We start from the raw sequence: 26,644 nt of genomic DNA on the forward strand, positions 1-26,644 counted from the left end.
AATACTCAACTTATTCTTCAAAGTCCCTTTTAAATCCTTCTTGATCCAAGAAGCTTTTTCCCATCTTCCCAAACATATGTGACTCTTCCACCCAAGTAGATTGTACCTCTCCCAGACCACTTATCACTTCAGATACTTTTCATACACTTGGTTTCTTCACCTTACTGAATTGCAAGCCTTAAGGCAAGAATTGTATCTTGCTTATCTTTGTGGTGCTGAAGTGCGAAGCACCATGCCTTGCATACCAAAGGTGCTCAATAAATACTTTTAAAATGGATAACAACAAAAAAATTGGACAATATTACCTTCAAGGGACTGCCCAGTTTATTTAATTTCACTTTTGTTGTAGTGAACATTAACTGCAGAAAGACAACTGTTTTCCATTCAGTTGTTCCTTTCTATTAGCATGGAATATTAATACTAGACTGTATTTATCACCACATCAATTACAAGCATTGAAATATATCATTGTTTCTACCTTCTGTATTTCTCTTGGGTGAATACTTTATTGGAAGATAACTAATTTAATTTAGAAAGAGACTCTACTTCTTTTGAATGACTTTCGGGGTTTCTTGGTACTTACAGATTATGTTGTACACAGCACTCTAGGCTTAAGGGATGTGTTATCTGGATGCACTTGCTGATCTCTTGTTTTTTCTTTGTTTTTCTAATAACTAACACCATTTTTTGTTTACTTTCTGTAGGTAAATGCGAATGTAAGGAACAGATATTAGGAAACGCCAAGGCATTCTGTGCAATGAAATATTCATATGGTGAGTCTGAAATCCTTGAATGCTTCTGAGAACCTATTCACACCAAGTTCAGAGAATTTTTTAGAAAATAGGAGGCCTGACTGATGACACTGTGTATAAATGAAAGCACAAAGCATTAGTCTTACATAATAACACTAAACACAGTGTTCTGTCTTGAGCTAGATTTCCTGATGTAGATGGTGATGGATGTTCCAGGGAGGACAGGATGCTTATAGAGCAAAGGTAGGGTTACTATACCATAAGAAAAAGAGGCAGAGAGCAGAAAGAAGAAATCATGATATGAAATCCTTTCTCGTGGGTCCTTCTTGCCTTATTCATCTAAAAGGGATGTTTCTAGCCACTTCAATGACTCTTGTGTTCATTTGTCACACAGTAATACTGAGTAGAAATCAGTTTAAGGCTGCGTTTCACTATGGTTGAGAGCACAGGCTTTGGACTCAGACCTATGTGAGTTTCATTTCTCGCTTATTGGGTGGGAGACTTAACTTCTCCAAACTTGTTTCCTCATCTGTAAAATAGGGATCATGCCACCTTCCTTGTGGAATAACATGTTTAAAAAGCATGCAGCACATTACCTAGCACATATTCAATGCTCGGTAAATGGTAGGGGGAGGGAGATGATGTCTATTTGTGAGGCACTGAGACTAGCTGTCCACCTGGGTCTCTTCCCCACCCTCTCTGTATACTCTAGACACCCCTGTCTTTCAAATAACAGGAAAATACATCCTGTACAAAAAGGGAAATGGCACTGCCTAAGTAAAGACTGTTACTATATTCAAATGGCTTTATATTTACTATTAAATATATTAAGATATCATATCTTGCTAACACATTCTTGTCTAGTGTCTGAGACTTTTTTTTTATTAGACAGAATCTTGCTTTGTTGCCCAGGCTGGAGTGCAGTGGCACAATCTAGACTCATTGCAACCTCCACCTCCTGGGTTCAAGCAATTCTCCTGCCTCAGCCTCCCAAGTAGCTGGGACTACAGGCATGTGCCACCATGCCCAGCTAATTTTTGTATTTTTAGTAGAGACGAGGTTTCACCATGTCAGTCAGGCTGGTCTTGAACTCCTGACCTCGTGATCTGCCCACCTCAGCCTCCCAAAGTGCTGGGATTACAGGCGTGAGCCACCGCACCTGGCCTAATTTTTGTATTTTTAGCAGAGATGAGATTTCACCATGTTGGCCAGGCTGGTTTTGGACTCCTGACATCAAATGATCTGCCTGCCTTGGACTCCCAAAGTGCTCCCAAATGACAGGCGTGAGCCACCACACCCAGCCTGAGATTTTTTATTGATCTATAATATATATGGCCTGAAATATACACTACAATGAGGAGAAAATTTTAAGTCATGATTTATGAAACCAAGTATTTAGGTTCTCGATAACATTGTCTCTAATCTCATACAAGATTTTAAAAAGTAAATAACTGGTAAAAAAAAAAAAAAAAAACCTCATGAATCTTATCTAAAATTACATGCACACTTCCCTCTCTACTTTCCAACTTGGCTAAATAATAGAAGGAAACTTTTGAAATGTACAGCGCTCAATAAAGGAAAGGCAGTTTAGAGGGAATGGCATTGACTATTAAGAGCAAACGGCCGGGCGCGGTGGCTCAAGCCTGTAATCCCAGCACTTTGGGAGGCCGAGACGGGCAGATCACGAGGTCAGGAGATCGAGACCATCCTGGCTAACATGGTGAAACCCTGTCTCTACTAAAAAGTACAAAAAACTAGCTGGGCGAGGTGGCGGGCACCTGTAGTCCCAGCTACTCGGAGGCTGAGGCAGGAGAATGGCATAAACCCGGGAGGCGGAGCTTGCAGTGAGCTGAGAACCGGCCACTGCACTCCAGCCCGGGCGACAGAGCGAGACTCCGTCTCAAAAAAAAAAAAAAAAAAAAAAAGAGCAAATATGATAATTTAGTTCAAAGTCAGTTAATTCAGTGAAAATATCAAGTGGCTCTCCTTATCACATCAACTTTGTAGCTCTCTGCATTTACAAATAACCAATCTTTTAATACAACTGCATTAATTTTCTACTTAACAATTTGAACATTCTTAATAATGTAATGAAACATCTTGGTCTTATTAAGTGCAATACTGCTACAGTCTTGGAAAAAATTGGTTTCCTCCTCCCCATTCCCTGGCTTAATAGAAAAAAAAAAAACACTTGACTTACTTGCTTACTCCTTTAGCAAATACCTATTGAGCAAGAGAAGTGACAGACAAGGTCCCTGCTCTCTTTGAGCTTGCAAGTCTAGTAGAATAATAATAGTGAACATTTACTGAGCATTAGCCACACGCTGGGCACTATGCTCCCTGTCCTTCATGTATTTATCTCATCGGGGTTCTAGTCCAAACTCTACCTCTAGCCAACCAGTTATGTGAACTTGAACAGTTCATTTTATTTATTTGTTTTATTTATTTTATTTATTTATTTATTTTTGAGAGATGGAGTTTTGCTCTGTCACCCAGACTGGAGTGCAGTGGCATGATCTGGACTCACTGCAACCTCTGCCTTCCGGTTTCAAGCATTTCTCCTGGCTCAGCTTCCCAAGTAGCTGGGACTACAAGCATGCACCACCATGCCCAGCTAAATTTTTTGTATTTTTTAGTAGAGACGGGATTTCATTGTATGTTGGCCAGGCTGGTCTCAAACTCCTGACCTCAGGTGATCCACTCACCTCAGCCTCCCAAAGTGCTGGGATTACAGGTGTGAGCCACTGCACCTGGCCTTAATTTCTTAAAACTCGCTTCCTCATATATAAAATATGTGAGCTTTTAAGACCCCTTAGAAGTCTAAAATGTAATGACTCCATAAACATAGCTGTCTGACAGCTGTAATCTCAGAGTATGAGACCAGCCAAGATAGGGTGCTCTCATTGCACATACTCTTCCATGGAGATGTGGATAAGCCGATAAGAACTTCCCTGTGGAAGTAAGTCCCTGTGGTGGCCTGTCATCCCACTACTCAGGAAGTTGAGGCAGGAAGAATTGCTTGAACCTCGGAGGTGGAGGTTGCAGAGATAGCGCCATTGTACTCCAGCCTGGATGATAGAGCGAGACTCCATCTCAAAAAAATAAAAGAACTTCCCTATGTTTCCTAGTGTTCCTGAGTAGCTCAGTGATCCTTAGCTTTACTTTCATTCCAACCCCAACTTATTCCATTACTTAATCCCCAGCCACATCAATTTCATCAATGGGAGGGCATAATAGAATCATGAGTCATACGGAATACTGGAGCTCCACCGTCATGCATGGGTGTCCAGCCCTTTGAATGTGAGGACTTTTTGGCTTATCTGGAGTGGCGGATATCACAAAAATTATGCACAGACATTTTTTTCGTTCATCAGCTATCATTAGTGTTAGTGTACTTTATGTGTGGTCCAGTGTGGTCCAGGGAAGTCAAGAGGTTGGACACCCATGAAGGGATAGCTTCCCTAACTCCAGTCAGCTTGCATTTTATGCCAGGAGAAGAATATTAATTAGTGAATCATATCATTTAATCTCTTTAGAATATGCAAAATATATTTTAGCAGTAGCATTTTGCTCTCTATCATAACATTAAACACAATCAGCCACAAAAGAATAATATAGTCAGAACCTAAATAAAAGCCAGGATAATTCTACTTCCTATGTTTCTTCTCTCTGTTTAGATGTGGTAGCTGAATGTATTTAAGATTATAATTGCAATAGGCAAATGGTTGATATTCTCTTAGGATAATGATAATGCAGGGAGTCACATTTGAAATTGCCTAACAAATAAGAATATAATTAATATAGAGAAATGAGATAAAGCCAGTGCAAAACTGAATGAGCCTATGACTTTTTTTTAATTTAGTGTTTTTATTTTACTTTATTTCAATAGTTTTGGGGGAACAGGTGGTTTTTGGTTACACGGATAAGTTCTTTAGTGGTGATTTCTGAGATTTTAGTACACCCATCACCCAAGCAGTGTACACTGCACCCAATATGTAGTCTTCTATCCCTCATCTCCTCTCACCCTTCCCCGAGTCCCCATACTAAGTGTTATATCATTCTTAGGACTTAGCTCCCACTTATAAGTGAGAACATAATGAGGTTTAGTTTTCCATTCCTGAGTTACTTTCCTTAGAATAATGGCCTCTAACTCCATCCAAGTTAATGCCTAATGATTTTTAAAGCAAATTTTCACATCTTCATCATCAATTCACCTTTCCATTGTATTCTGAAATGCATACTTACGTGTTGTTCAAATTTCAAATGATAATATGAAATTCTATGTGTTTTGACTTCTGTGTTGTTAACAGTGCTAAAAATAAAGATTTTATCAGCTCATGATAAAGGTACTCATGTTGAGGTTAATGTGAAGATTAAAAAGGTCTTAAAATCTACCAAACTGAAGATTTTCCGAGGAAAGCGAACATTATATCCAGAATCATGGACGGACAGAGGATGCACTTGTCCAATCCTCAATCCTGGTGAGTATTAGACTTTCCTATCTTAGTACCTGCCTTGTCTCTGCTGATTTGCTGCTTGTCTTACATCCTCTGAAGCACAGCATAAATAAATTCAGCAAGAACATCTCTCCTTTTCACCATCTGACTCCTGTGGAAAATCCAAATGTAATTCTTTGAACTAACATCGAAAAATTATTTCTCTTCCATGTGCTGTATAAAAGCTTAATATTTTAAAATCCAGAAATATAATACTCTCTATCCTAAAAGAGGAGACTCAGATTGGTTCCAGGTGCCAGTTGCATAGAAAGCACTTTCATGAATTTATCTGCCACTTACTCTTTATCTGAAAGCCAGGTCCTATTACAGTAGAACCTGTTCCCAAAGGAAGTTCAAATGCAAAATTCCATCTGTGGAAATAATATTGAATTCATTTTGACTATTGCTTGAAAAGCATCTGTTTCTCCTAGAGAGAAAACAGCTCTCAAGTTCTCATCATCTTGTTTTTCATGAAATGATATTTCTGGTTTCAAATTAGAAACAGCAGAAATAAACAAAACAAAAACTGTAGGATTTTAGAGCAACTTGAAATGGAGAGAAATTTGATTTGCACCTTTAAATGTTATAGCAGAAGTGAAGACGAATAAATAAGCACCAGGGTTCTTGCCCCAAGCACATGCGTTATCCTGGGTCATAAGCTGCTTATTTCTCTGTCTCTCTCGTCAAATTTGAGGATGGGGTTTAGGCTTTTGGTCACAGTGTCTTCAATACCTACCATTAGTACCCAGACAATGGTAACATAATACTTAGCAGGTTCTAATAAAACAAATCATAATTCAAAATATACTCTGCATCTCCCTGCTTGTGTGATTGTCATCTGTGTCTTAGTCACACTGATGAAACAGGTGCATTATTTATGTTCGTGGTCTAATTCCTTCCCCATATAAACCCATTGTTAACGTTAATAAGAAGTCTTTTGCACCCAGCCTGGCCAACATAGTGAAACCCCGTCTCTACTAAAAATACAAAAATTAGCCTTGTGTGGTGGCACGCACCTGTAGTCCCAGCTACCCAGGAGCTGAGGCAGGAGAATCACTTGAGACCAAGAGGCAGAGGTTGCAGTGAGCTGAGATCATGCCACTGCAGTCCAGCCTGGGCGACAGAGTAAGACTCCGTCTCAAAAAAAAAAAGTCTTTTGCAGTCTTTGATTAATAAATTTGAGAGAAACAGATAACGGAAAGAGAAAGAGAGAAAGCATAAACTGACAATAAAATATCCCCTCAGTCTAAACAAACTCAACATTGATACAGAACTTTTGATTTTGGCCAAGTATTGACCAATCTCTCACATCTTTTTCTACCCTTTCAATAATGTATTTAAATCAATTTAGATTTTAATAAGGAAAAGATGAAAAATAACATTTTAAATTACATAAATAAATAAACAAACAAACAGACTGGGCATGGTGGTCCATGCCTGTAATCTCAGCTTTAGGAGCCCAAGGTGGGAGGATAGCTTGAGCCCAGGAGTACAAGACCAGTCTGGGCAACATAGTGAGACCCAGTATCTACAAAAATTTTTTAAAAAATTAGTTGGGTGTGGTAGCACATCCCTGTAGTCCCAACTACTTGGAAGGCTGAGGTAGGAGGATCACTTGAGCCCAGGAGGTCAAGGCTGCAGTGAGCCATGATTGAGCCACTGCACTCCAGCCTGGGCAAACAGAGCAAGACCCTATCTCAAAAGAAATTAAAAATACATAAATAAATAAAATTCCAAAGAACAAATTGAAGTAATAAGAATCTTGGGCTTTGAATACAGGAAACTAAAAATAATTCATGTAAGTTCTATTTCCCAGTGATTTGTGCTTAGAGGCATCTCTTATAAGAGCTTTCCTACTGTCTTGGCAAAAGAAAGAAAAAAAAAAAGTCTGCCCAGTTTAGTGAGACATTAAAAACAAAAGCTTTGACCATCTGAGCCACCCTCCAGGAAGTGAACCATACTTCCTAATCAGGTTTCTGCCAAGCCAAGTCAAAGAATCAACTGAGTTCATCACAATTGAAAACATAAGCGCAATTATTCAAAGAATTCTTGAAAACATGTTTACTTGCTTTGAAGAAAAGACTGGAACTTGCCAAAGCAAAACCAGACACTCTTTCATTTTACTTTGTTTTTCCATTTTTACAAGTTCAATAGCTAAGGCCAAAGAAAGCTGATAAGAAAACTGAAACCTTACACGCCAACCTGCTTCCTTGGCTACTTTGGAAAAGAAACAATCCTATTGGGTATCCCTGCATATTCATTCATTCTTAATTCATGCATACATGTACTCATTCATCAGTCATATATTTTAGAATACCAAGACTAGCACTAAAGTATTATATTTTCTTTTCCTATGGATACAAAATAAACTTCGTGTTCTCAAACATGTAGCACAGAAGATGTCAAAACCCCAGAGATAGGAAAATAAAATATAAATGCTAATAAGAGGTGTAAAAGAACATTGTTTTGCATGTTTATTTTTGGTGTGATGCTGCTTCATAATTAATGGTTTTATTCAGTATTGTTTTTATCAATTTAACTTATATTTATACTTTAATGGTAAATTCCTGTTTATTCTATTTGTAGTTTCAAAGTAAATTCATGTAAAAATACCAGACTTAACCCTGAGATTTCTTTCTTTCTTTTTTTCTTTTTTTAAAGACAGAGTTCTCTGCTCTGTTGCCCAGGCTAGAGTGGTGGTATTATCACTGCTCACTGCAGCCTCGACTTCCCAGGCTCAAGCAATCCTCCCGCCTCAGCCTCCCGAGTAGCTAGGACTACAGACGTGCCACCACACCCAGCTAATTTTTGTTTGTTTGTGTTTTTGTAGACAGGGTCTTCCTATGGTGCCCAGGCTGCTCTCAAACTCCTGGCCTCAAGCAGTCCTCCCACCTCAGCCTCCCAAAGCACTGGGATTACAGGCGAGAGCCACTGCATCCAGCCCTAACCTTGAAGTTTCTTAAAAATTGATTACTATATTTTTAAATGGGGACTTTATTATTTTAGACATTATACAAACAATTTTAAGGCTACTATATTTTTAACTAGTCAGTTAATTAAATACTGAGGTTCTTTTTCATGCAGAAGCTAAGGTTGCCTTTTATAATTTAAATGTCTTTTCATTCATTTTACATTGTACTCTCCAGTGTTTGAAACATCTGTCATTATTTTCCTTTTTCTCTTTTTCTGAAAACACCAAAATAGCTTTTTTTAAAGTTTAGGATTAGTTTCTTTTTATAATCTTTTAGCGGGGTGCAGTGGCTCACACCTGTAATCCCAGCACTTTAGGAGGCTAAGGTGTGCGGATCGCTTGAGCTTAGGAGTTCGAGGCCAGCCTGGGCAACATGGTGAAAGTCCATCTCTACAGAAAATACAAAATTTAGCCAGGTATGGTGACATGAGCCTGTTGTCCTAGCTACTCAGAAGGCTGAGGTTGGAGGATTACCTGAGCCTAGGGAGATCGAGGCTACAGAGTTGAGATGGTGCACTGCATGTCAGCCTGGGTGACAGAGTGAGACTCTGTCAAAAAAAAAAGAAGAAGGGAAGGAAAGGTGAGTGGAGGGGAGGCGAGATGTTTAGGGGAAATTTTTAAATTTCACATTTCTGTCCCCCAGAGATCATCTCTGTTAATAGCTTAGGAAATCCTTTCTAATTTTCCTCTGGGTATATGTATTATATTTTTAACCAAAATGATATCATAGTATATGCTCCATTCTGTAACCTGCATTATTCTGTTAATAAGCTTTACCTTCAATTTTAGTTTATTTTTATATTATCTAATACTCAGGTCATATTTCTATTTCCCAACTGATCCCAAAATGTCCTCTAGAGCTGATTTGTCCTTTCCAGTATTCAATCCAGGATCACACATCTAGTTTTTCAGTCCCTCAAGTCTCTTTTATTCTGGCACAGTTCCTTTTTTATGACTTGTTGAGGAAACCAGATCAGATGCCCTGTCCCTTATCTGACCATCAACATTTGTGTGGTTGGTTCATTTATGGTAGTGTTTAGCTTGTTCCTCTATCTCTTCTATCTCCTGTAATCTCTGAAGAAAGGCTTGATTGATTCAAGACAAACATTTTGGCTAGAATCCATTATAGATATCATTGTGTGCTTCATGTTGAATCATGTCGAATGCACATGGTACCTGGATAACCTCCCATCAGTGTCTGTAAGCTTGACCTTTGGACTACAACGAAGGCAGCCTGATCTCTCCATTGCCAAAGTTTTGTTTTACCTTTAGAGATAGAAAAGAATGAGTGTGGTATTACGTAGCATTCTATGAGCATCCAGCTTTCCATTCACCATTCATTTAATGACTTTGTCACCAATTGATAATCCTTTCCTGAATCAATAACTTCATTAGAGTCTGAGAAATGATGTTTTTCTAATTCTTTCGAATTCTCTTCTCTTATTAGCTGGCATTCTTCTGTAAGAGGGCTTTCTCTCCCAAGCTGGGCAACTAGGTTACCATGAAATATAGTTCTTAGTGTAAAGACAGGATAAATGCTACATTCTTTCCCTTTAGTTTCTAATTTTCAAAGTAAGATGGTTTTAACAGCTGCCTCTAAAGATGACAAATTAATTTTTCTCTGACTTTCTCATTTTTGGTGTCATTTTGGAATTATGGATTTCTATGGATTTAATGTGTTTTCATACACACAATTATTGTGTTTCTTGGTGCTCAACTTATCACAGCTTTGACACGTTATAACTCTGTCCTGCTAGCTGCTGTGTCCTTTTAAAAAGACACACATTCGGCCGGGCGCGGTGGCTCAAGCCTGTAATCCCAGCACTTTGGGAGGCCAAGACAGGCGGATCACGAGGTCAGGAGATCGAGACCATCCTGGCTAACACAGTGAAACCCCATCTCTACTAAAAAATACAAAAAAACTAGCCGGGCGAGGTGGCGGGCGCCTGTAGTCCTGGCTACTCGGGAGGCTGAGGCAGGAGAATGGCGTAAACCCGGGAGACCGAGCTTGCAGTGAGCTGAGATCCGGCCACTGCACTCCAGCCTGGGCAACAGAGCGAGACTCCATCTCAAAAAAAATAAAAAATAAAAAATAAAAAAATAAAAAGGCACACATTCATCTTTGAAAGCTTTCTTGTTTTTAACACAATAAGATGTCCCATGCTCAACTTCCTGCCCTGAACCTGGAATAAGCCATTTTCCAAGAAGCCTGTATGGTTGTTATAGGTGTTCATACTACTTGGATGACATTTTTTTCTCAGTCATTTCAGTGAAAAACGAGCAATGAAATCAATTTAAATTGTGAAATTAAATTGATATTTTCAGTTGAATTTTAGCATCTAGCTTTCATGTAATTTAGTTTTTAAAAGTATATCTCTATTTTATATTGGAAAATTTTTATTTTATAAACATAATTATTTTATCTAGCCTATAATTTTTAAAAGCTTTTCCTAAATACCAAAATCTACATTATTACAAACATTAACTAAGGGCAATTATTGTATTTATTTTTTCTAATCTATAGGTAATGAGACTGTTCTTTCATTTCTTGGATATATTAGCTAAAATTTGTTATCTAAAGCTTGAAAGGAATTTTGAATACAAGGTCATCACAAGATCTAGGCAAGTTTTATCATTTATTTAGTTTTGTTTTTTTTTTAATGTATGACAAACAAACATCCTATTCCAAAAACACATAGGCTTTATATAGGGAATATGTGTTATTTTCTATAATTCATAGCTTCTTTCCTATATGTTTTCCTAAATGCTTGTTTCACTTTTATAAAAATCCTCCTTAGGCTGGGCATGGTAGCTTCTGCCTATAATCCCAGCACTTTGGGAAGCTGAGGCAGGCGGATCACCTGAGGTCAGGAGTTCAAGAGCAGCCTGGCCAACATGGTAAAACCCTGTCTCTACTAAAAATATAAAAAGCCAGGTGTGGGGGTGCACACCTGCAGTCCCAGCTACTTGGGAGGCCAAGGCACAAGAATTGCTTAAACCCAGGAGGCAGAGGTCGCAGTGAGCCAAGACAGCGCCACTGCACTCTAGCCTGGGCAACAGAGCGAGACTCTATCCAAAAATAAAACAAAACAAAAAAACAAAAAAACCTTAATACATACTACCATACACAGTGAGTCTCCAAGATGTACTGATCTAGGGCAGTATGGTGAGTGTCCCTAGAACCCTCAGTTCTTTGCCACAGAGTGTGGTATAGTACAAAGAAAAGGTTCTAGAATCAGCATGATCTGAGTTTGAGTCCAGGTGCTGCTATACTTACAAAAAGATATCAAACAAGTTTCTTAGCCTTGCTGAGCCTCAGTTTCCTCATTTGCAAAACAAGAAGGAAAAAATATCTACCTCACAGGGTTATTTTCAAAGCTAAATGAGATCATACATGTAAAGTATACATGTAAAGCATACATGCGCTAAGCATAGTAAATGCTTACTAAATGGCAGCTATTAATGTTTCTTACTCCTTATTCCAACCCTGAATATATAAAACTGCTGGAGTCAGCCAGGCGTGGTGGCTCACAGCTGTAATCCCAGCACTTTGGGAGGCCGAGGTGGGCAGATGGCTTGAGTCCAGGAGCTCAAGACCAGCCTGGGCAACATGATGAAACCCCATCTCGACAAAAAATTTGAAAAAATTAGCTGGGAGTGGTGGCACACACCTGTAGTCCCAACTACTTGGGAGACTGAGGAGGGAGGATTACCTACTCCCAGGATATCAAGGCTGCAGTGAGCCAGGATTATGTCACTACACTCCGGCCCATGACAGAGCAAGACCTTGTCTCAAAATAAATACAAAAGAAAACCTGCTGGAGTCACATCTCTCCCTTCAATAAAGTATGATACTATATAGCCCCTAATTTTGTTCTCTTTTAGGGTTGGAATACCTTGTAGCAGGACATGAGGATGTAAGAACAGGCAAACTAATTGTGAATATGAAAAGCTTTGTCCAGCACTGGAAACCTTCTCTTGGAAGAAAAGTCATGGATATTTTAAAAAGAGAGTGCAAGTAGCATTAAGATGGATAGCACATGATGGCACTTCTCTATGTACAAAACACAAATTTTAGAGCAAGAAGACCTCAGACAGGAAACTGGAATTTTTTAAAGTGCCAAAACGTATAGAAATGTTTGAATGCAGGGGTCTCATCCAACTTATCTCTTCTGGACCCATGTTTAAATGTAGTTTTATTTCATGAAGAGAAATGAAAACCCCTACACTGATATCTGTTTTCTATGGGACTGATTCTGAAATTCTTAACTATTAAGGATATTTTAATAGCAGCATGACATTTAGCAGTAATCCATTAAGGGCAGTACCTCTAACAAGGACGCCTTCCAGCTTCAGCTATGTTACTTACATTTGATGCTAAAGTAATGAATGAGGTTTTAAGGAATTCCCAACCCTACTATCAGAAAAGGTGTTTCTTAAAAAAGAGCCTTCTCTTGTGTGTTATGCATGAACTTTGGTCTGTAGGTGTTAAATGGAGCCTCTCCACGTGTATATAGTATTTCCTTGTATAAAGCACTTTACTACGTACCACTTGTGTTGTGAACGTTTGGAGACTGCTGTTGGAAGAAAGAAAAGAGTGTGTGAGAAAGCCTACTGAAGCAAAAGCGCTGCCACTACAGGTGGACAAAAGTGACCATATAAAAGAAGTTGTGCTATTTAACTCTGAATACTTGGAGAAACTAGGTGAAGATGCAACCAGAAAGGAGAATATGTATGCATGAAGACTCAGCTTCGAGCTGGAGGCTAGATTCCAAGATGACAGCCATGATGAAACTTTTTAAAAAACTAAACCAGAAGAGACTTTAAAATAAGAGAAGGAAATCATAAATGTAGACATATGCTTGGCTAAAGTGGAAATGGACTTTAAATTTTAAAAAGCTCATTTGCAATGCACTTGTATACACTTCAAAAATTATTGTAGACACAGAATTTGTTATATTTTTGTGCTTAGTATTTAAACCTGAACATTGAAACAGTTTTCCTCCTTGTCTTTCTTAACAGTAAGTCATTATATTTACCTGTTTTTTAACACAATGTATGTGATAGTAAACAAATCACAGTTTTTCATTATTATTCATCTTCTATACCCATGCATAACCACTATACATAGTTTCTTTTGTACTTGAATATACAAAACATGAACACAATGCCATATGAATAATTTCACATACAGAACCATTTTTTCCCTGAAGTCCTGTGGACTTGCAAAAATATATATATATTGCTTTGTTAATTTGTTTTTATATTTCATATATGTAATAAAGGAATATGATCTCCTGATTTTTGTCTCATTTCTTGATTAACTCTTTCAGTGATGCTAAAGATTATCTTCTCATAATGAGGGAACTCAAATCTAATTCATTAATTTAAGAAAATGAAAGAAGGCCCAACTTCTACTCTGTTACTCTGGGGTTTTGGAATGGAGTGGAAGCTAACTCAGATGGATTTATTTTCTGTAGCGTTTAGACACAAACTTTTTTCATCAGATACATTGTGATTTTTATATTACATTAATTTTAACTAATTTTAAAAGTAATAAATGTTCATTGTTGAAAACACAGAAAAAGCATAACGGAAAAAATATTTATACTCCAACCATCCTGGGATAAGAGCCATTAGCACTCTGGTGTCTATAATGTAGACTGTTTTCTGTGCATACATAGATATGTTTTATATAATTGGAATTATACTAAACATAGTCTTAAGAAATCTGCTTTTTCACTGGACTTATACTGAACATAGTCTTAAGAAATCTGCTTTTTCACCTGGAGCATGTCTCTTAGCTTCTTGCCTATCCTATCTTATCCTGGTTGGTGGACCACTATCTAGCATGGTTATCATTTAGAAGCAACTCATAAAACATGTTGGTAAGTATAGCATACCAATAAAAATATTTTAAATACATCAGATACAGAATTTTCCATTTCACTTTATTCAAAATAACAAATACCCACTTTAAAAAGAGTAGAAATTTTTTTAAAAGAGTAAAAAAAGTCCATAAAACATTAAGTTAAAAAAATTACAGAATATACATAATTAGCCCCACCCCAAAAACACATTTATAGTATATATAGTGTTTTTAAAGTTCTGAAAGAGGGCCAGGCACAGTGGCTCACACTTGCAATCATAGCACTTTTAGAGGCTGAGATGGGAGCATTCGTAAGGCCAGGAGTTTGGGACCAGCCTGGGCAATGAGTGAGACCTCCATCTCTTATGGCACATATACACCATGGAATACTATGCAGCCATCAAAAAGGATGAGTTTGCGTCCTTTGTAGGGACACGGATGCAGCTGGAAACCATCATTCTTAGCAAACTATCACAAGAAGAGAAAACCAAACACCACATGTTCTCACTCATAGGTGGGAACTGAACAATGAGATCACTTGGACTCGGGAAGGGGAACATCACACACTGGGGCCTATCAGGGGGAGGGGGGAGGAGGGAGGGATTGCATTGGGGAGTTATACATGATATAAACGTTATGCACATGTACCCTAGAACTTAAAGTATAATAAATAAATAAATAAATAAATAAAAAGCCAGGCATGATGGTGCACACCTGTAGTTTCAACTACTCAGGAGGGTGAGGCAGGAGGATGTCTTGAGCATAGGAGTTCAAGCTTACAGTGAATTCACGATTACAGCGAGCTATGATGATGCCACTGTATTCCAGCCTGGGTGACTGAATAAGACCCTGTCTCAAATACACAAATAAAAGTTCTGAAAGAGAGACAGATTGTAACAGTATTGGTCCCTGTCTGGCAAAGAAGGAAGGAGATTTTTCCTTTCTTATTTTACATGCATTCATATTGCTTGACTTTCTTTCACTAATCATGTACTACTTTTGTAATTTTTTTTTTTTTTTTTTTGAGACGGAGTCTCACTCCACCTAGGCTGGAGTGCAGTGGTGTGATCTCGGCTCACTGCAACTTTCACCTCCCGGGTTCAAGCAATTCTCCTGCCTCAGCCTCCCTAGTATCTAGGATTACAGGCACCCGCCACCACGCCTGACTAATTTTTGTATTTTTAGTAGAGACAGAGTTTCACCATGTTGGCCAGGTTGGTCTCAAACTCCTGACCTCAGGAGATCCACCTGCCCCGGCCTCCCAAAATGCTGGGATTACAGGCATGAGCCACCGCACTTGGCCTGTAATTTATTTTATAAAACAAAATTTAGCCAACCAATTGTTTTTAAAGTATGTTCAAGTAAAATCAGAACTGAAAGTTTAGTTTTGTCTAGTTTACCAAATTGTTGGGTCCCAGTGTCTTCCCAGTCCTCTATGACTAGAGTCTGCTTCCTTCATGGCTCTTTCAAGTACCTTTTCCAGCAACATTCAAAAAGATAGGTTACTATTAGAATCGTTTCTTAAGGTCTTGATTCTCAAATCACTTGCAGCCTTCCAGTACAGTTTGAAATTTCCTATGAGCATCATTTGGCTTCCAAAGTGGAAAAAAAAGGAAAAGGAAAAGAAAGAAACCTTATGTTCCCCATTTTGTAAATGTAAAGAAGAAGGTGGAGCTGGCCCCCTCATGACCCCATTCCCATTCCCATCATCCTGTCATCCCAACATGCCATCATCCCATCATCCCAACACGCCATCATCCCAACATCCCAACATCCCATCATCCCATCATCCCATCATCCCAACATCCCATATCCCATCATCCCAACATCACATCATCCCAACATGCCATCATCCCAACATGCCATCATCCCATCATCCCAACATGCCATCATCCCAACATGCCATCATCCCATCATCCCAACATGCCATCATGCCAACATCCCATCATCCCAACATGTCATCATCCCATCATCCCAACATCCCATCATTCCAGCAGCCCAACATCCCATCATCCCATCATCCCATCATCCCAACATCCCATCATCCCATCATCCCATCAACTCATCATCCCAACATCCCATCATCCCATCATCCCAACATCCCATCATCCCATTATCCCAACATCCCATCATCCCATCATCCCAACATCCATCATCCCATCATCCCATCAACTCATCATCCCAACATCCCATCATCCCATCATCCCAACATCCCATCATCCCATTATCCCAACATCCCATCATCCCATCATCCCAACATCCCATCATCCCATCATCCCATTATCCCAACATCCCAACATCACATCATCCCATCATCCCATCATCTCAACATCCCATCATCCCATCCTGCCATCCTGCTACATGCACTTTCTCCTCCTTAGCCTTTTTCAAAATAACCACCTCGGTACTAAGACTTCCATCTGTGACTTCAGTGGAACCTGAACACTTCCTTCGAGAGCTACTGGGAAAGTCTCTGCGCCTGGACCTTTACTCTGTGTGCCACTGGGCTTTATTAGGCAGTACTGAGTTTCATAATTGCCACATACCTATCCGTGTGATTTGCCTGAGGTCAACACAGTCTTGCCCTCTTCTTACATCATTTTCCCTGTAGAGGAGTGTTACTAATATTTACTATTTGATGCAATGGAAATTCTCAATAATAGGATAATCTTTTAATAGTGTCCTCTAAATGAGGTCAAATCTGTGGGGATATGACCATGAGCCAAATAGCAGTGTCCATCTGGCTATGTTAAACAGAGAGCAAGGCCTATTATGGGTAAACATAGTTCTTGGGGACACTTTGGGTTCTTGCAAAACAAATCCTTTTCTAAACGATCAGAGACTTACCAATTCTAAAGGGTGGGAAAAAGAACCTTGAAAATGTCTCATGCTGGCCGTCCCTCTGCCACTCCCCTGCAATGCTTGAGAACAAGAGTGAGCACTGCCTGGCCCGCTGAGTTTTGTGAGAAGTCCCAGAACTGAATTGCTTTTGTGCTCATTGTTTCAATGATAAGCAGTCCCTGAACCTAACTTTATCAAAGGGCCAAACTCACATCTTATTTCCCACAGTTTGGAAGGGAAATATTTATGAATAACCTCAATTTTGCAAGAGAGATTGGTATGATAAAAATGGAATAGAAGCAAAAGGGTGCACCTCAAATGACTGACAGTTTCTTTTTTTAAGTGTCTCAGAAAATGATTTGTCTGAAAATATTTTTTAAAAAATGATTCCCAAGTCCCTGTGTTCCTACACTTTCACCAAAGAAATGTAAACATGTCTCTACTTTTTGAGGATTCCTGATTGTGTTTGAAATATGCAGTTTTTAATGACAAATTCCCAGATTTATTATTCGTCAGTTTATGTATGTGAATAACTAAAAAAGCAAAATGTTAGTCACAAGAAAGAAAGAAATATGCCCCGGGGTAACAGATATTTCCAGAATCTGAGATGTATGTTCCATGAAGAGAGGGTTTTGGCCAGGTGCGGTGGCTCACACCTGTAATGCCAGTACTTGTTGAGGCCAAGGTGGGTGGATCACTTAAGCCCAAGCGTTTGAGACCAGCCTTGGCAACATAGGAGGACCTCATCTCTACAAAAACCACAAAAAATTAGCTGGGCATGGTAGTGGGCACCTGCAATCCCAGCTACCCGGGAGGCTGAGGTGGGAGGATTGCTTGAGTCTGGGAGATCAAGGCTGTGATTGTAACACTGCACTCCAGCCTGGGTTACAGCGTGAGACCCTGTCTCAAAAAAAAAAAAAAAAAGAGAGAGAGAGAGAGTGTTCTGGTAAACGCCGAATACATTTCTAGTTTCTTAGTATGTTACAGGTAGGGGACCATGTTCCAAAGTGTGATCATTAGTAATGAATTTATTATTAAATCCAAGATTTACTAGGAATGATTTAATCATAGTGTGCCCATGTGACCAAGAGGGAACAGCAGCCAGAGAAGGAACCCTGCTTCCCAGAAAGAAAAACAACCACTGTTAGCAGATTTTCACAGTATCAGTTAAATATTCTGTCCAGAAACTCCCTGGATGCCTCCTCAGCTAGGATACTACCAAAGATTTCAAACTTGGTGAATAAAAAATAATCCCAGCACTTTGGAAGGCCAAGGTGGGAGGACTGCTTGAGCTCAGGAGTTCAAGACCAGCCTGGGCAACATAGTGAGACCATTTCTCTCCAAAAAAATAAAACAATTAGCAGGGCATGGTGGTGTGTGCCTATAGTCAGTCCTAGCTATTCAGGAAACTGAGGTGAGGATCACTCGAGCTCAGGAGGTCAAGGCTTCAGTGACCCATGATCTTGCCACTGTACTCCAGCCTGGGCAACAGAGCAAAATGCTGTCTCAAAAAAAAAAAAAAGATAATATCAATGACAGCAAGCAGTAATTAAGCGTTTACTACATGCAAGGCACCTTTCTTAGTGCTTTACAGGAGTTATCCCCATTTTATGCTCCTAACCACCCCTGAGGTGCGTGCGTGCTATTATTATTCCCATTTCTTAGATGAAGAAACAGAGGCTCAGAGAGACTGATTAAATTGTTCAAGGACAATCAGATAATAATTGTGAAGTCTGAATTTGAACCCATGCATTCTAACTCACAGTGTTCATATTTTAGCCCCTAAAAGGGCATTCTTGCATTCAAAAGGAGTCCACTTGAGGTGATGCCAACTGCACCATTTTCCTTCATGCCTGTTCCTTTAGTTAAGGGAAGAGAATTCAAAATTAGCATTTTCTGCTAGTTTTTTTTTCTCTTCACTCTCCAAATTATAATTGTATTCTATCATGCCACTGTGCGGCTGTGTCATTTTCTACGCTTTCCTGTGGTTACAGCGCCATAGAGTAATGCTGCCTAATGTCATTTATATTAAGAGGAAATGGAAATAGTAAGAGATCCTTCTCTTTTTTTAAAAAATTTTTTCGAGACAAGGTCTCACTCTGTCACACAGGCTGGAGTGTGGTAGCGTGATCACAGCTCACTGCAGCCTCAACCTCCTGGGCTCAAGCAATCCCCTTGCCTCAGCCTCTTGAGTAGCCTGTGGTCCCAGATGGATGTGTGCCACCACACCCAGCTGATTTTTTTTTTTTTTTTAATTATTTGTAGAGACTGGGTTCTGGCTATGTTGCCCAGGCTGGTCTTGAACTCCTGGGCTTAAGTGATCCTCCCTCCTCGGCCTCCCAAAGTGCTAGGATTACAGGCGTCAGCCGATGCCCAGCAAGAGTCTCATCTTTACCTTTGCCCTTTTCCTCTTGGTCTGGTTTTCTGGGGTCAATTTCAGCAGAAGGTCTACTTCTGCATGCATCAGTAATGATCCTGAATGAGCAACTATGAAATTCAACAGCATTTCAAATCAGTCTGACCTTTGTTGTATAGAGAAATTCTGCTTGCAAGATGAATGAGAAGGAATTACACCAGAGAGACAAGGAAATAGGAAAAAATTAAGAATGTAGGCACTTTGTCAACCAAGGGGAGAGAGATAGGGGCAGGAAACAAAAGATAACGATGTAAGAGAATCAAGGAAAGCAACAAATAGAAAAAGGCAGTTTGCAGGTGGTGGAGGCTGCAGTGAGCCAAGATGACACCACTGCACTCCAGCCTGGGCAACAGAGCAAAACTCTGTCTCAAATTAAAAAATAAAAATAAAGGGCAGTTTGTTCTAGCAAAAATATGCAGAATATTTCAAGGTAGAATATATTCAGTTAATCAATTCTTCCATTGCTAGACACCATGATTTATGTAAGGTATTTCTGAATATTTATTACAAAAATTTTCCATCTAACTCTCTTGCTGTTAGTTGTGTTTGAAGAGCCAGAAAAGCTACAGAAGATGAAATAATACAGAAACTGTAAACAATGGTAACCAGGAAACTAGGGAAAACCATTATTTTTACCATATACTAAAATTGATTTTTTTTTTTTTTTTAGACTGGGTCTTACTGTATTACCCAGGCTGGAGTACAGTGGTGTGATCTTGGCTTACTGCAAACTCTGCCTCCCAAGCTCAAGTGATTCTCATGCTTTAGCCTCCCAAGTAGCTGGGATTACAGGCAAGTATCACTGCACCTGGCTAATTTTTGTATTTTTAGTAGAGGTGGGGTTTCACCATGTTGGCCAGGCTGGTCTCAAACTCCTGGCCTCAAGTGATCCACCAGCCTTGGCCTCCCAAAGTGCTGGGATTACAGGCATGATCAACCACACTCAACCTGAAACGGAATATTTAATTTACCCTTTACAGAGTAACTGGTCAACAAAATATTGAATATCAGTAAGCATTGCTAAAAGTTGTTTTCAACATACATGCTCATGACAGTAATGGTTATCACTTTTGCTCTTGTTATGTGCCAGGTACCATGCCAAACCTCACATGTATTTTCTCCTTGGACCTCACGTAATAGCCCTATAAATATTATCAGGCCAAACCTGAGGGCCAGAGTGGTCAGATAACTCATCCAAGGTCACAAAGCTAGTAAGAGGCAAAGCTAGGATTTGAACCCTGATTTACTTGCCTTTAGAAGCAATATTTTTAACTTCTGTACTCTACTGAAGCCTTCAAATCAATGAATCTCAAATCATATGCAAAAAACTGGCAGACAGCTGTTTTTAATGCAGAGATCCAGGCCTCTACCTCAGAGAGTCTGTTTCCAAAAGTCTAGATGGGGCCGGGGGAGGGACATTTTCATAAGCACCAGTGGTAACTCAGATAGAGGTGGTTTATAGACAAGACTTGGAGAGCTCTGCTCTGGACACTTTCACAGAATAGTCTCGACAAATCCACATGCATATAAATCTACTTGACCTTTGTCACAAATATTATTTTATGAATAACAGAATCATTAGTCCTGTTATGGTTACCAAAAAACAAAGACAGTGGAAAAGGAAAATTGAAAGAACCTCACATAACAGCCCTGTAAAATTGGTGAGAGAGAATTCCTTAAAGTCAGTCAGAAAGGGGATTCCTCCAGCAATTATGTACCCTTACTTCCTAACCTGGCCTTAAATAGACCTGTGAAATACGTAAATTTGTCTTTGCTAGCTCTACCCCTCAATCCACTTTGGATAATCTCTCCCCGGCTACCTGTCGACTTCATCCCGCACGGGGTCCACACCAAGATGCTGGACAAAACTCTCAACTCCCAACTTTCCCTCCAGCCTCAAACAGTCTACTTACTTACCAAGATGTTACTCTTGACCAAGAGATTGACAGGTTCATAGGATAAAATAAATCATTCTAATGCAATTCTTTCCCATTTTCCCACTTCCCAATTTTCTCCTAACACAATGTGTTCATGACCCAAAGAAGCCAGGCATGTCTGCAAACTTTTTCTTTTTCCTTTTTTTTCAAGACAGTCTCACTCTGTCACCTGGGCTGGAGTACAGTGGAGCGACCTCAGCTCACTGTAACCTCCACTCCCCAGGGTTTAAGCAATTCTCATACCTCAGTCTCCCAAGTAGCTGGTATTACAGGCACCCACCACCATGCCCTGTTCATTTTTGTATTTTTAGTAGAGATGGAGTTGCATCATGTGGGCCAGGCTGGTCTCCAACTCCCGACCTCAGGTGATCCGCCCGCCTCAGCTTCCCAAAGTGCTGGGATTACAGGCGTGAGCCACCATGCCCGGCCTGCAGAAAACATTTTAATGGGTGATTCTAATCATAGGTATTTCAGGCACTGGTGGCAGGCCAGTGGGGGAGATATTTTTGGTCATATGTGCCTTTCAATGCCTCATAAATCAGGCTGCCTAGGCAGCTTCCTAATTTTCCCTTAGGCAATGGCAGCCCTCCACACACACCCCATTGTAGCCCTCAGAGGCTTAAGAAGTAAGGAGAAAGGTGAACAAGAAGTGACATTGAGAAAGGAAAACATGGAGGGTGGCTTCACCTACCCTCTCTCAGAAATGTAGATTCAAGCCACAAATAAAATAAGAGAAATCCACATGGACTCCACGCTTTTCCTTCCCATTCCTGTGAACGAGAAATAAAATAAAATCCAGGATAGCATTTTTTTGGTTACCTATGGGGAAAAAAATCAAGGAGATGTACACAACCCGTATCACAGCAAACAGAATTCCTTAACATCAGAAACACTCTTGCATACCAACAGTCTCTTACACACGGAGACTTGCTGGGCAGTGACCTTCAGTGACCTAGCTTTTGATACCAACTGAGAATACACAACTGGATATTTTTATCCACATGTTCTCTGCCTCTCTGATAAATGTTATACTAAACAGTGGGAAGCAAAAAATACAGTGAATGCAGTTTTTCAAACCATATTTACAAGTACACTTAATTTGCATGCCCCCAAATTTTATAGTTTTCACCAAATGCTTCAGCAGAGAAGATTAAGTTTAGGAACAACCTGCCTCTCCAAGTTCTCACTTGCCCCAGGATATTATCCTACCAGAACTGGCTAAGGCTCTTTGAGAAGTAGTGTTTAAAGCCTCATATTGGTCAGGCTCACATCTATAATCCCAGCACTTTGGGAGGCTGAGGCAGGAGGATCCCTTGACCCTAGGACTTCAAAACTGGCCTGGGTAACATAGGGAGATCCCACTTAATTAATCCAAAAAATTTAAAAGTTAGCCAGGCATGGTGCCACGCACCTATGGTCCCAGCTTCTTGGGAGGCTGAGGTAAGAGGATTGCTTGAGCCTGGGAGGTCGTGACTGCAGTGAACCATGATTACGCCACCTAATTCTAGCCTGGGCAACAGAGTGAGCCCCTGCCTCAAAAAATAAAAATAAAATAAAAGTTGACTTTTCAGGATTCAAAAGCTTTATGAAATGTCTTTTCCTTTGTAAACACAAAATAAAATACACATGTAAAAACAAAACAATAAAGACCTTAAAACATGAAGAGTAATTTGTAATCTACAAATCTATAAATGAATAAATAAATTTATAAACTATCACCCTTTTTTTGAGATAGGGTGCTGCTCTGTCATCCTGGTTGGAATGCTGTGGCGAGATCATGGCTCATTGCAGCCTGGACCTCCGGTGGCTCAAGTGATCCTCCCACCTCAGCCTCCCGAGTAGCTGGGACTACAGGCATTTGTCACCATGCCCGGATTTTTTTTTTTTTTTTTAAGAAGATACAGGTTCTTCCTCTGTTGCCCAAACTTAATTTATACATTTTTTTGGCAATAAATAGATGCTTCTGCTTTCTAACTCTCCCACTGAATAGATAGTTCATTATGTAAATTCCTTACTGAACTGATATGACTTAAGGAAAGATAGTGTTGGGATCAGCATTTTCAGAGTGTCAAACACCATCACAATCATCATCTCAAGGAATCCTTGGAACAACTTTGAATTTGGGATTATTATCTCATTTTACAGATGAGGACCACGAGATTAAGGGGAATAAAGTAACTTGCCCTAGGCCAGATGGCTAGCAAACTAGCAGAGCCAAAACCCATAGGTGCTAAGTTAACAAATGAACCTATAGGTGCTAAATTAACGAATGAAGATCTACAATCCAACAACACTGTGTCTGCCTGATTCCACACCCTGTGCTCCTGCAGCTACATCATACTGCTTTAAAGCTCTGAGCTCCCAAACGGCATCATTTGTTGGATTGCAGATCTTCATTCATTACTTTAGCACCTATTTCTTGTCAGCCTCCTGTGCAATAGGTCCAGTTCTAGGTTCTGGAGATGCGACAACGCACGACACAAAATCCCTACTCTGCATTCAACACTCTCCATTCTAGTCTGGGAGGTCCTTTGGAAGATTACTCTAATAATCCCTGCTCTTTCTCTCCATTGTAGGACTTCTTTAGGGAGTGCTCAATGTCTTAAATGGATTCAGAGAAGTATTTTGTTTCCATCACTAAAGGGAAAATTGAAAGCAAGAGACCCCATCCTCTTGATTGTACTGAATACTGTTTTCCCCCAGGTGACCTGAAAGCAGTCAATGACTAAATTCTCCAGAGTAGAAAGCTGTTGTAATTGGACAATGGCCACAGAACAGGAGTTTTTGAGTTATGCTTAATGCCCATGAGGAAGTGGCAGACTTCTTCCTCTCACCACCCATTACCGAGCTGACAAGGTCCTGCTCTGTGCTGTGTTCATTAATTTTCCTGTTGGCTTTAAAGATTTACAACAGCTCCTGCCTGTCCCCCACATGAGAGAAAGTCAGGGATCCCTGCCCGCCCAAGCCATGGAGCACTGGCTGGCTTTGTTCCCCACAAGCCTGCTGGGGGCTCCTCGACTCCTGTCATGGTAGCTTGGGAAGATTCACTTGCCTCTGTGAGAAATAACAGTGACCATAAAAGAAAAAATAAATTCTAGGCATTCTTTCAAGTCTTTGGGAAGTTCTGGCACATTCCAGCTGCGAAAGAATTCAAGTCTCTCCACTCATGTCAAAGCTCCAGCCTCATGCCTGTGTGCTTTGCACATTTAATAGACCCAAGCCTAGTAATTAACTCTATAAATTCTCTCCCTGCCTTATTTGTCATGAACTGCAAGCTGATTCTACAGGGAGGTCAACCCGGGATTTAGTTGAGTTATTCTCAGGCTTTGGGCAATGACAGATTTCAAAGGATTGAAGCTTCTCAACATTAAGCATTGTTATTCCAGAGCAAGGAGTCACTCATCTGTGACCCAGAGATTTTGCTGAATATTTTATTCCTTAAACTTCAGAAATTCACATCCATAACTATTTATGATTGTTGTAAAGAGAAGTCTTCACTCCTTTTGCAGTCCAGACAGCCAAATGTTCTTGTGTCTTTTTCTAGACCCAAGTGCGTCCTCCAGATCACCCGTTTGAGCCTCTCCTGTAAATCTCAAACTCACCTATGATTCCATTTAAGAAGACTCACTTCAGGCCGGGCGCGGGGGCTCAAGCCTGTAATCCCAGCACTTTGGGAGGCCGAGATGGGCGGATCACGAGGTCAGGAGATCGAGACCATCCTGGCTAATATGGTGAAACCCCGTCTCTACTAAAAAATACAAACAAAAAACTAGCCGGGCGAGGTGGCGGGCGCCTGTAGTCCCAGCTACTCGGGAGGCTGAGGCGGGAGAATGGCGTAAACCCGGGAGGCGGAGCTTGCAGTGAGCTGAGATCCGGCCACTGCACTCCAGCCTGGGCGACAGAGCCAGACTCCGTCTCAAAAAAAAAAAAAAAAAAGAACACTCACTTCTTGCTTACCTCCTAGCTTTTCTTTGCCCATTTCTTCCTCCATAAAGGAAGGGAGGGCCAGACGCAGTGGCTCACACCTATAATCCCAGCACTTTGGGAGGCTGAGGCAGGAAGCTTGCTTAAGCCCAGGAGTTTGCCTAGGCAACAAAGCAAGATCCAATCTCTAAAAAAAATTTTAAGGCCAGGCATGCTGGCTCACGCCTGTAATCCCAGCACTTTGGGAGGCCGAGGTGGGCAGATTGCCTGAGATCAGGAGTTCGAGACCAGCCTGGCCAACATCGTGAAACCCTGTCTTTACCAAAAATACAAAAATTAGCCAGGCATGGTGGTGGGCGCCTGTAATCCCAGCTACTCAAGAAGTTGAAACAGGAGAATTGCTTGAACCTGGGAGGTGGAGATTGCAGTGAGCTGAGATCGTGCCATTGCACTCCAGCCTGGGCAACAGAGCAAGACTCTGTCTCAAAAAAAAAGAAAAATAAAATTTAATTAGCCAGGTGTGGTGGTGCATGTCTACAGTCCCAGCTACTCCAGAGGCTGAGGTAGGAGGATCCCTTGAGCCCAGGAGTCTTTGACGTTGCAGTGAGCTATGATCATGCCACTGCACTCCAGTCTGGATGACAGAGTGAGACCCTGACTCTAAAATAATAACAATAGTGAAGGAAGGGAGAAGAATAAAAAGACAAACAAAAGAAGTTGCTTCAAGTTTTCTTAAGGCAAGAAAAAATAAAAAACATCATTAAGAAGTATTCCTGAGGCCAGGCACAGTGGTTCACGCCTGTAATCCCAACACTTTGGGAGGCCGAGGCGGGCGGATCACCTGAGGTCAGGAGTTCAAGACCAGCCTGGCCAACATGGTATCACCCCATCTCTACTAAAAATACAAAGATTAGCTGGGCATAGTGGCGAGCACCTGTAATTCCAGCTACTCAGAAGGCAGGGGAATCACTTGAACCTGGGAGGTGGAGGCTGCAGTGAGCCGAGATCATGCCACTGCATTCCAGCCTAGGTGACAGATTGAGACTCTGTCAAAAAAAAAAAAAAGTGTCCCTGAGGCCAGGCATGGTGGCTCACACCTATAATCCCAGTACCTTGGGAGGCTGAGGCAGGAGGATCACTTAAAGCCAGGAGTTTGAGACCAGCCTGGGCAATATGTGAGACTGTCTTTATTTTATTTCATTTTTTATTTTTATTTTTTGAGACGGAGTCTCGCTCTGTTGCCCAAGTTGGAGTGCAGTGGCACCATCTCGGTTCACTGTGACCTCAGCCTTCCAGGTTCAAGTGATTCTCCTGCATCAGCCTCCCAAGTAGCTGGGATTACAGGCACCCACCACCACACCCAGCTAATATTTTTGTATTTTTAGTAAAGACAGGGTTTCCCCGTGTTGGCCAGGCTGGCCTTGAACTCCTGACCTCA

General features: G+C 40.5%; 1 protein-coding gene across 4 annotated transcripts in view; it reads left to right on the forward strand.

Annotated features, from left to right (window-relative positions):
- Positions 1 to 13,515, forward strand: part of NTN4 (netrin 4) — a 127,115-nt gene extending 113,600 nt beyond the window's left edge. For all 4 annotated transcript variants that reach the window (XM_033220991.1, XM_033220989.1, XM_033220992.1 and 1 more), the window contains 3 exons: positions 705 to 773; positions 5,063 to 5,233; positions 12,105 to 13,515. In XM_033220991.1, coding sequence (XP_033076882.1) covers positions 705 to 773; positions 5,063 to 5,233; positions 12,105 to 12,241 — 377 coding nt within the window. In that variant the 3' untranslated portion in view covers positions 12,242 to 13,515. The remainder of the gene's footprint in view (positions 1 to 704; positions 774 to 5,062; positions 5,234 to 12,104) is intronic.
- The last annotated feature ends 13,129 nt before the right edge of the window (positions 13,516 to 26,644 follow it).

This window comes from Trachypithecus francoisi, unplaced genomic scaffold, assembly GCF_009764315.1.
Source record: "Trachypithecus francoisi isolate TF-2019V2 unplaced genomic scaffold, Tfra_2.0 Lachesis_group11, whole genome shotgun sequence".
NCBI classification, from domain to species: domain Eukaryota; kingdom Metazoa; phylum Chordata; class Mammalia; order Primates; family Cercopithecidae; genus Trachypithecus; species Trachypithecus francoisi.